The sequence below is a fragment of the Motacilla alba genome, unplaced genomic scaffold (assembly GCF_015832195.1).
Source record: "Motacilla alba alba isolate MOTALB_02 unplaced genomic scaffold, Motacilla_alba_V1.0_pri HiC_scaffold_35, whole genome shotgun sequence".
NCBI classification, from domain to species: Eukaryota; Metazoa; Chordata; class Aves; order Passeriformes; family Motacillidae; genus Motacilla; species Motacilla alba.
In genome coordinates this window covers 688,110-699,360 of record NW_024037447.1, presented here as the reverse complement: position 1 = coordinate 699,360, position 11,251 = coordinate 688,110, and the positions used below count along the sequence as shown (strand labels likewise).

The 11,251-nt window shown below is 56.6% G+C and overlaps 1 protein-coding gene across 2 annotated transcripts; it reads left to right on the top strand.

Moving 5' to 3' along the window:
- The first annotated feature begins 318 nt into the window (after positions 1-318).
- SCN1B (sodium voltage-gated channel beta subunit 1) lies at positions 319-10,581 on the top strand. Of its 2 annotated transcripts, XM_038126591.1 has the most exons (6): positions 319-941; positions 5,079-5,245; positions 6,260-6,500; positions 8,021-8,156; positions 9,918-9,976; positions 10,538-10,581. In XM_038126591.1, the coding sequence occupies exons 1-6, from the start codon at positions 908-910 to the stop codon at positions 10,543-10,545; spliced, it is 645 nt and encodes a 214-aa protein (XP_037982519.1). In that variant the 5' UTR covers positions 319-907; the 3' UTR covers positions 10,546-10,581. The 2 variants fall into 2 exon arrangements, with proteins under 2 accessions (XP_037982519.1, XP_037982520.1); XM_038126592.1 differs by lacking the exon at positions 10,538-10,581 and having other exon boundaries at positions 9,918-10,102.
- The last annotated feature ends 670 nt before the right edge of the window (positions 10,582-11,251 follow it).

Here is an 11,251-nt window from a genome sequence, read left to right as displayed (position 1 = left end):
TTGGGGACACCTTGGGGACAACCTGGGGACACCTTGGGGACACCTCGGGGACGCCTCGAGGGCGCCTCGGGGACACCTCGGGGACACCTGGACGCTCCTTGGGGCCACCAGGGCACGGCGACACCCTCGGGGACACCTCGGGGTGGCCTTGGGGACATCGCGACCCTTTCGGGGACACCGGGGGGAGGGGCAGAGTCCGGCTCGCCGATGCCACGCCCACTTCGATGACGTCAATCTGCCGGTCCCGCCCCTCCCTCGGGCGCCGCAGTGCGCCGGGACCGAGCGGAGCCGAAAAGAGCCGGAAAGAGCCGAAGTAGAGCCGAGCGCCGGCGAAGCGGGAGGCGGAAAGAGCCGAACGCCGGGGACGGAGCGGGACCGAAAAGAGCCGAAGCGGAGCCGGAGCGGACCCGCCTGAGGGTCCGGCCATGCCTTGAAGCGGCTCCTCCGACCCGTCCCGGGCTCTTCCTCCTCGTCCTCCTCGTCCTCCTCCTCCTCCTGCGGCGGGGGAGGGGCCCATGGGCCGGGCAGGGGGCTGAGGGGGCCGGAGCCGCTGAACCGGGCCCCAACTGGGCCCAACTGGGCCCAACTGGGCCGGGGAAATCGGAACCGGGCCGAAAAGAGGCGAAGTTATCCGGAAAGAGCCGAAGCGGGCGCGGGGTAACCGAAGTAAGGCCGGAGCTGTACGGAAAGAACCGAACCGGGCCGGAAAGAACCGAACCGGGCCGGAAAGAACCGAACCGAGCCGGAAAGAACCGAACCGGGCCGGAAAGGAGCGAACTGGGCCGGAAGTAAGCGAAGCGGGCCGGAAGTAGACGAAGGGAGCCCGGGGAGGGTCGGAAAGAGCCGAAGGGAGCCCGAAGCGGGCCGGAGAGAGCCGAAGGTGTCCGGAAATTGCCGAAGCGCCGCCATGTTGCTGCCGCTGCTCCTCGGGCTCCTCGAGGGTGAGTTCGGGACCCCCCGAATGGCACCGGGGACCCCAAATGTCCCCAAATGTCCCCAAAATGTCACCGGGGAGCCCAGAATGTCCCCAAATGTCCCCAAAATGTCCTCAAATGTCCCCAAAATGTCACCGGGGAGCCCAGAATGTCCCCAAAATGTCCCGAAAATGTCCCCGGATGTCACCTGGGACCCCAAAAATGTCCCCAAAATGTCCCCAAAGGTTCCGAAAATGTCCCCAAATGTCCCCAAATGTCACCTGGGACCCCCAAATGTCCCCAAAATGGCCCGAAATGGCCCAAAAATGTCCCCAGATGTCACCTGGGACCCCAAAAATGTCCCCAAAATGTTCCCAAAGGTTCCGAAAATGTCCCCAAATGTCACTTGGGACCCCCAAATGTCCCCAAATGTCAGCTGGGACCCCAAAATGTCCCCAGATGTCCCCAAACTGTCACTGGGGATCCCCCGAATGTCACCGGGGACCCAAAAATGTCCCCAAATGTCCCCAAAATGTCACGGGGGAGCCCAAATGTCCCCAAAATGTCCCGAAAATGTCCCCAAAATGTCACCTGGGACCCCAAAAATGTCCCCAAAATGTCCCCAAAGGTTCTGAAAATGTCCCCAAATGTCCCCAGATGTCACCTGGGACCCCAAAAATGTCCCCAAAATGTCCCCAAAATGTCCCCAAATGTCCCCAAAATGTCCCCAAATGTCCCCAAATGTCCCCAAAATGTCCCCAAATGTCACCTGGGACCCCAAAAATGTCCCCAAAATGTCCCCAAATGTCCCCAAACTGTCACTGGGGATCACCCGAATGTCCCCAAAATGTCCCCAAAATGTCACCGGGGACCCCAAAATGTCCCCAAAATGTCACCGGGGACCCCAAAATGTTCCCAAAATGTCCTCGAATGTCCAAAAAATGTCCCCAGATGTCACCTGGGACCCCCAAATGTCCCCAGATGTCCCCAGATGTCACCTGGGACCCCAAAAATGTCCCCGAATGTCCACAAATGTCACCTGGGACCCCAAAAATGTCCCCAAAATGTCCCCAAATGTCCCCAGACTGTCACTGGGGATCACCCGAATGTCCCCAAAATGTCCCCAAAAATGTCCCCAGATGTCCCCCAAATGTCCTGAAATGTCACCAGATGTCACCTGGGACCCCCAAAATGTACCCAAAATGTCACTTGGGACCCCTAAATGTGCCCAAAATGTCCCCAAATGTCCCCAAAATGTCCTCGAATGTCCCCAAAATGTCCCCAAATGTCACCGGGGACCCCAAAATGTCCCCAAATGTCCCCAAAATGTCCCCAAAATGTCACCGGGGACCCAAAATGTCCCCAAATGTCCCCAAAATGTCACCGGGGACCCCAAAAATGTCCCCAAATGTCCCCAAAATGTCCCCAAAATGTCCCCAAATGTCCCCAAAATGTCACCGGGGAGCCCAGAATGTCCCCAAATGTCCCGAAAATGTCCCCGGATGTCACCTGGGACCCCAAAATGTCCCCAAATGTCCCCCAAATGTCCTCAAATGTCCCCAAAATGGCACCTGGGACCCCCCCAAATGTCCCCAAAATGTCCCGAAAATGTCCCCGGATGTCACCTGGGACCCCAAAAATGTCCCCAAAATGTCCCCAAAGGTTCCGAAAATGTCCCCAAATGTCCCCAAATGTCACCTGGGACCCCCAAATGTCCCCAAAATGGCCCGAAATGGCCCAAAAATGTCCCCAGATGTCACCTGGGACCCCAAAAATGTCCCCAAAATGTCCCCAAAGGTTCCGAAAATGTCCCCAAATGTCACTTGGGACCCCCAAATGTCCCCAAAATGTCCCCAAATGTCACCTGGGACCCCAAAATGTCCCCAAATGTCCCCAAAATGTCACCGGGGACCCCAAAAATGTCCCCAAATGTCCCCAAAATGTCCCCAAAATGTCCCCAAATGTCCCCAAAATGTCACCGGGGAGCCCAGAATGTCCCCAAATGTCCCGAAAATGTCCCCGGATGTCACCTGGGACCCCAAAATGTCCCCAAATGTCCCCCAAATGTCCTCAAATGTCCCCAAAATGGCACCTGGGACCCCCCAAATGTCCCCAAAATGTCCCGAAAATGTCCCCGGATGTCACCTGGGACCCCAAAAATGTCCCCAAAATGTCCCCAAAGGTTCCGAAAATGTCCCCAAATGTCCCCAAATGTCACCTGGGACCCCCAAATGTCCCCAAAATGGCCCGAAATGGCCCAAAAATGTCCCCAGATGTCACCTGGGACCCCAAAAATGTCCCCAAAATGTCCCCAAAGGTTCCGAAAATGTCCCCAAATGTCACTTGGGACCCCCAAATGTCCCCAAAATGTCCCCAAATGTCACCTGGGACCCCAAAATGTCCCCAAATGTCCCCAAAATGTCACCGGGGACCCCAAAATGTCCCCCAATGTCCCCAAAATGTCCTCGAATGTCCCCAAAATGTCACCTGGGACCCCCAAAATGTCCCCAAATGTCCCCAGATGTCACCTGGGACCCCAAAAATGTCCCCAAAGGTTCCCAAAATGTCCCCAGATGTCACCTGGGACCCCCAAATGTCCCCAAAATGTCCCCAAATGTCACTTGGACCCCCAAAATGTCCCCAAAATTTCCCCAAATGTTCCAAAAATGTCCCCAAATGTCACCTGGGACCCCAAAAATGTCCCCAAATGTCCCCAAAATGTCCTCAAATGTCACCTGGGACCCCAAAACGCCCAAATGTCCCCAAATTCGGCTCCAATTTGGGCCAATTTTGGGGTTTTTGGGGCCGGGTTTTGAGGAATTTTTGGCCAATTTTTGGGGGAATTTTTGGGATTTCTTGGGAATTCCGGAATCCCTGATCCCCAAATCCCAAATTTTGGGGTTCCCGGGGTTGAATTTTGGGTCCATTTCGGGGGATTTTGGGTCCGTTTGAGGTTGGATTTGGGTGGGGTCGATTTCAGTGAATTTTGGGGGAATTTTCGGGAAATTTTGGGGGAATTTTTTGGGATAATTTTGGGATTTTTTGGGGAATTTTGGGGCCCCTTGTTCCCCTCCCTGTTTTTGGCCTCTCGGGGTTGGATTTTGGGGGATTTTGGGTCAATTTCGGGACATTTGGGGCTGGATTTTGATGCCTTTTGGGCGAATTTGAACAATTTTTGAACCAAATCTTGGCCGAATTTCAACGGAATTTTTTTGGGAATTCCGGGAAAATTTGGGAATTCCTTCCTGACCCCCCCTCTCTGGAATTTTGGGGTCCTGGGGGTGGATTTTGGGTCCACTTTGGGTCAATTTTAACGGTTTTGGGGTGGATTTTTAAGGGGTTTTTTTTGACCACATTTTGGTCAAATTCCGACGGAAAATTTTTGGGGAATTTGGGGAAAATTTGGGAATTTCTCCCTGACCTCCACCAAAATTTGGGAATTCCCTCCCAACCCCCCTTTCTCCCCTTCTCTCCATTCTTGGGATCTTGGGCTTGTATTTTGGGTCAATTTTGGGTCAATTTTAACCATTTTTGGGCGTTTTTTGACCAAAATTCGCTCAAATTTCGACCGAATTTCACGGAATTTTTGGGGAAATTTGGGAAAAATTTGGGAATTCCCTCCCGACCCCCCTTTCTCCCCTTCTCCCCATTCTTGGGATCTTGGGCTTCTATTTTGGGTCCATTTTGGGTCAATTTTAACCATTTTGGGGCGTTTTTTGTCCAAAATTTGGTCAAATTTCGACGGAATTTCACGGAATTTTTTTGGGGAAATTTGGGAAAAATTTGGGAATTCCCTCCTGACCCCCCTTTCTCCCCTTCTCCCCATTCTTGGGCTCTTGGGCTTGTATTTTGGGTCCATTTTGGGTTAATTTTAACCATTTTTGGACGTTTTTTGACCAAAATTCAGTCAAAGTTCAACAAAATTTCTCCGAATTTTTTTGGGAATTTGGGGAAAATTTGGGAATTCCCTCCCGACCCCCCTTTCTCCCCTTCTCCCCATTTTTGGGATCTTGGGCTTCTATTTTGGGTCCATTTTGGGTCAGTTTTACCTATTTTGGGGTGGTTTTTTTCACCAAAACTTGGTCAAATTTCGCGGAATTTTTTGGGAATTTGGGGAAAATTTGGGAATTCCCTCCTGACCCCCCCTTTGTCCCGCGGCCGCAGCCTCGGGGGCGCTGGGGGGCTGCGTGGAGGTGGCCTCGGGCACGGAGGCCGTGCTGGGGGCGCCGTTCCGGCTGCTCTGCATCGCCTGCAAGCGCCGCAGCGAGACCCCGGCCGAGGCCGAGAGCGAGTGGTTCTTCCGGCCCCAGGGGGGACCCCACTTCCAGAAGGTCACTGGGAGGCACTGGGACGGACTGGGAGGGACTGGGAGGGGATTGGGGGGGACTGGGAGGGACTGGGAGGGGATTGGGGGGGACTGGGAGGGATTGGGAGGGATTGGGATGGACTGGGAGGGATTGGGAGGGATTGGGAGGGGATTGGGAGGGGATTGGGAGGGACTGGGAGGGGACTGGGAGGGACTGGGATGGATAAAAAGGGGATTTAGAGTTACTGGTTTATACTGGGAGGGAGCTGGGAGGGGACTGGGATAAACTGGGAGGGACTGGGAGGGACTGGGAGGGGACTGGGAGGGACTGGGAGGGGATTGGGATGGACTGGGAGGGACTGGGAGGGACTGGGATATACTGAGAGGGGATTGGGATGGACTGGGTTATACTGGGATTGAACTGGGAGGGACTGGGACGGGCTGGGATAAACTGGGAGGGACTGGGATGGGTAAAAAGGGGATTTAGGGTTACTGGTTTATACTGGGAGGGGATTGGGAGGGACTGGGAGGGGATTGGGAGGGGCTGGGATAAACTGGGAGGGACTGGGACTTACTGGGAGGGACTGGGATGGGTAAAAAGGGGATTTAGGGTTACTGGTTTATACTGGGATGTACTGGGAGGGGATTGGGAGGGACTGGGACTTACTGGGAGTGACTGGGATATACTGGGAGGGACTGGGAGGGACTGGGAGGGGATTGGGATGGACTGGGTTATACTGGGATGGAACTGGGAGGGACTCGGAGGGGTTTGGGGCAGTCTGGGATGGACTGGGAGGGACTGGGATGGGTAAAAAGGGGATTTGGGGTTACTGGTTTATACTGGGAGGGGATTGGGAGGGACTGGGACTTACTGGGAGGGACTGGGCTGAACTGGGAGCGGCAACAAAACCCGGTTGCAATACCAGACCCAGCCACCGGACGGCGCCACCGAACCGAGCCCCGTTTCCAGTCCCTTCCCGCTAACCCGCACTGGTTTGTACTGGTTTGTACCGGTTCTTACTGGTTCTTACTGGTGCAGATCCTGCACTACAGCCCCGAGGAGGGCGAGTGGGTGGCTCCCGGGCCGTTCTTCGGCGTGATCTCCTGGAACGGCTCGCGGGGCACGCGGGACCTGCAGGACCTGTCGGTGTGGCTGAAGGCGGTGGAGCACGGCCACGCCGGGCAGTACGTGTGCCGCCTGAAACGCAACCTGACCTTCGAGGGCTACACCTACAGCCTGGCCAGGAACCAGACCCTGCGGCTGGCCGTGGTGGAGAAAGGTGCTGGGAGGCACTGGGATGAACTGGGAGGCACTGGGATGGACTGGGAGGCACTGGGAGTTACTGGGATGAACTGGGAGGGACTGGGAGGGGATTGGGCTACACCTACAGCCTGGCCAGGAACCAGACCCTGCGGCTGGCCGTGGTGGAGAAAGGTGCTGGGAGGCACTGGGATGAACTGGGAGGGACTGGGAGGCACTGGGATGAACTGGGAGGCACTGGGATGAACTGGGAGTTACTGGGATGAACTGGGAGTCACTGGGAGAACGCTGCAGTTCCCAAAGCTGCCAGCAGGGGGAGCAAGGGAGACACTGAGAGTTCATTGGGAGAGACTGGGAGGGAATTGAGGGGGACTGGGAGGGACTGGGAGGCACTGGGAGGGACTGGGATGGGATTGGGCTACACCTACAGCCTGGCCAGGAACCAGACCCTGCGGCTGGCCGTGGTGGAGAAAGGTGCTGGGAGGCACTGGGAGGGACTGGGAGGCACTGGGATGGACTGGGAGGGACTGGGAGTTACTGGGATGAACTGGGATGGACTGGGAGGGACTGGGAGTTACTGGGATGAACTGGGAGTCACTGGGAGAACGCTGCAGTTCCCAAAGCTGCCAGCAGGGGGAGCAAGGGAGACACTGAGAGTTCATTGGGAGAGACTCGGAGGGAATTGAGGGGGACTGGGAGGGACTGGGATATACTGGGAGGGACTGGGATGAACTGGGATGGACTGGGAGGGGGCTGGGAGGAAATTGAGAGGGACTGGGAGGGACTGGGAGGGACTGGGATGGGGTTGGGAGTTACTGGGATGGGACTGGGATGGACTGGGAGGGGACTGGGATGGACTGGGACGGCCTGGGATGGACTGGGAGGGACTGGGAGTGACTGGAAGTTACTGGGATGGACTGGGATGGACTGGGAGGGAATTGAGAGGGACTGGGAGGGACTGGGATAGGGTTGGGAGTTACTGGGAGGGGACTGGGAGGGACTGGGATATACTGGGAGGGGACTGGGAGGGACTGGGATATACTGGGATGGAACTGGGATGGGGTTGGGAGTTACTGGGGGTGGACTGGGAGTTACTGGGATGGACTGGGAGTTACTGGGATGGACTGGGAGTTACTGGGATGGACTGGGATGGGGTTGGGATGGACTGGGATGGACTGGGAGGGACTGGGAGGGACTGGGATATACTGGGAGTTACTGGGAGGGGACTGGGAGTTACTGGGATGGACTGGGAGTTACTGGGATGGACTGGGATGGGGTTGGGAGTTACTGGGATGAACTGGGAGTTACTGGGAGGGACTTTTTGGGGATTTCTTTCAGATTTTGGGGACATTTTTGCGGATTTTTTCAAGAATTTCAGAATTTTTTTTGGGGGGTGGGGAGGGAGAAATCCCAGATTTCCTTTAAAAAATCACCGATTTTTCTGGGGTTTTCTTGGATTTTTTGGGGGGGAATTTTCGCGGGATTTTTTTGGGGGGGACATTTCCCGGGATTTGGGGAATTTTTTGGCCCCCCCCCCAGCGCGGCGGGACCTGGCGTCCATCGTCTCCGAGATCCTGATGTACGTGCTGATCGTGGTGCTGACGCTCTGGCTGGCCGCCGAGATGCTCTACTGCTACCGCAAGGTGGCGGCCGCCGCCCCGCCCCCCGACAGCGCGTGAGTGGGCGGGGCCTCGCTGGGTGGGGCCGGGAGAGGGCGTGGCTTAATCCCGAGGCAAAATTTTGGGGGGAAAATGCAAAAAAATGGGCGAAAACGGGGCAAAAAATGGGGATATTGGGAGGGAAAAGGGGGTTTTAAATGGCTGGGGGGCGTGGCTTAAAGGGTGGGGGCGTGGTTCTAGGGGCGTGGTTTCAGGGGGCATGGTTTTAGGGGCGTGGCTTAATTATGAGGCGAAATTTTGGGGAAAAATGTAGAAAACTGGGTGAAAATGAGGCCAAAAATGGGGATATTGGGAGGAAAAAGGGGGTTTTAAATGGCTGGGGGGCGTGGCTTAAAGGGTGGGGGCGTGGTTCTAGGGGCGTGGTTTCAGGGGGCATGGTTTTAGGGGCGTGGCTTAATTATGAGGCGAAATTTTGGGGAAAAATGTAGAAAACTGGGTGAAAATGAGGCCAAAAATGGGGATATTGGGAGGAAAAAGGGGGTTTTAAACGGGCGGGGGGCGTGGCTTAAAGCGTGAGGGCGTGGTCTTAGGGGGCGTGGCTCTAAGGGGTGTGGCTTAATTACAAGGCAAAGTTTTGGGGGGAAAATGCAGAAAACTGGGTGAAAATGAGGCCAAAAATGGGGAAATTGGGAGGGAAAAGGGGGTTTTAAACGGGTGGGGGGCGTGGCTTAAAATATAGGGGCGTGGCTTTAGGGGTGGGTGTGGCCTAAGCGGGTGTGGCTAAATGGGGGGGATAAAAATTGGGGTAAAAATGGGGAAATTGGGAGGAAAACGGGGTTTCAAATGGCAATAGGGGGCGTGGCTTGGGGGTTGTGGGCGTGGCTTCGGGTGTGGGTGTGGCCTAAAGGGGCGTGGCCTAGTTTTGGGAAGGGGAAGTAATAATTTGGGGGGGGAGGGGAAGGGAAAATTTGGGTAAAAAAGGAGAGAATTTGGGCCAAACTGGAGGATTAAGGAGGCGAGGGGGCGTGGTTTGGGTTGGGGCGTGGCTTTAGAGGTGGGCGTGGTTTAAGGGGGGCGTGGTTTGAATTCGGAGTTGGTCGGGTTGGATATTTGGGGGGGAAATGTGAAAATTTGGGCAAAAAGGGGGAAATTGGGCGGGGAAACGCCAAAATTGGAAAGAGGGCGTGGCTTGGGTTAAGGGGCGTGGCTTGGGATCAGGTGTGGTCTTAAAGGGGCGTGGCTTGATTTTGGGGGAGGGGTTTGGGATAAAAATGGGGGAATTTGGCAAAAATTGGGGGGGGTCGATGATCTGAGGGGGCGTGGTTTATTTGGGGCGTGGTTTAACGGGGTGTGGCCAGGAAGGGGGCGTGGCTTCACTTGGGATGGGGTTTTGGCGGGAAAACGGGGGAGAAAAATGCAAATTTTGGGGTAAAATCGGACAAATCGGGAGGCCGAGGGGCGGGGTGGGCGTGGCTTGGGGTGGGAGTGGCCTAAACGGGGCGTGGCTTGATGGGGGGGGAGGATTTGGGGCAAAAAGCTTCAAAATGGGGGCGAAATTTTGGGGACTTGAGGGGATAAAGGTTTGGGGGTGTGGCTTAAAGGGGTGTGGTCGGGAAGGGGGCGTGGTCTGAAATGGGCGTGGCCCAGGGCGGGGAAATGGGGTGAAAAATGGGGGATAATGGGAAAATTTTGGGGGGGGGGGAAAGGGAAATTTGGGGGGAAATTGGGGAGAAAAACGGGAATTTGGGGGTTTCTGGGGGCTCGCCCCAAATTCGGGGCCCCTCCCCCACCCCGGATTTCGCCCCTCCCCCCCCCAGGTCGGAGTACCTGGCCATCACCTCGGAGAGCAAGGAGAACTGCGGCGGCGGCCAGGTGGCCGAGTGACCCCTGAGTGACCCCGAGTGACCCTGAGTGACCCCGAGTGACCCTGAGTGACCACTGAGTGACCCCGAGTGACCCCGAGTGACCCTGAGTGACCCCTGAGTGACCCCTGAGTGACCCCTGAGTGACCAATGAGTGACCTCTGAACCCTGAGTGACCCTGAGTGACCCCTGAGTGACCCCGAGTGACCCCGAGTGTCCCTGAGTGACCCTGAGTGACCTTTGACCCCTGAGTGACCCTGAGTGACGCCATGTGACCCCTGAGTGACCCCTGAGTGACCCTGAGTGACCCCGAGTGACCCCCGAGTGACCCCTGAGTGACCCCGAGTGACCCCTGAGTGACCCCTGAGTGACCCCTGAGTGACCCCGAGTGACCCTGAGTGACCCTGAGTGACCTTTGACCCCTGAGTGACCCCTGAGTGTCCCTGAGTGACCCCTGAGTGACCCCTGAGTGACCCCTGAGTAACCACTGACCCCTGAGTGACCCCTGAGTGACCTTTAACCCCTGAGTGACCCCGAGTGACCCTGAGTGACCCTGAGTGACCACTGAGTGACCCCCGAGTGACCCCGAGTGACCCCGAGTGACCCCTGAGTGACCCCGAGTGTCCCTGAGTGACCCCGAGTGACCCCGAGTGACCCCTGAGTGACCACTGAGTGACCCCCGAGTGACCCCGAGTGACCCCTGAGTGACCCCTGAGTGACCCCCGAGTGACCCCGAGTGACCCTGAGTGACCTCTGACCCCTGAGTGACCCCTGAGTGACCCTGAGTGACCCCTGAGTGACCCTGAGTGTCCCCGAGTGACCCCGAGTGACCCCTGAGTGACCCCTGAGTGACCCCTGAGTGACCCCTGAGTGACCCTGAGTGACCCCTGAGTGACCCCTGAGTGACCCTGAGTGACCCTGAGTGACCCTGAGTGACCCCTGAGTGACCCCTGAGTGACCATGAGTGACCCCTGAGTGACCCCAGAGTGACCCCCGAGTGACCCTGAGTGACCCTGAGTGACCCCGAGTGACCCCTGAGTGACCCTGAGTGACCCCGAGTGACCCCTGAGTGACCCCTGAGTGACCCCTGAGTAACCACTGACCCCTGAGTGACCCCTGAGTGACCTTTAACCCCTGAGTGACCCCGAGTGACCCTGAGTGACCCCTGAGTGACCCTGAGTGACCCCGAGTGACTCTGAATGACCCCTGAGTGACCTTTGACCCCTGAGTGACCCCTGACTGACTCCTGACTGACCACTGAGTGACCCCTGAGTGACCTGTGACCCCTG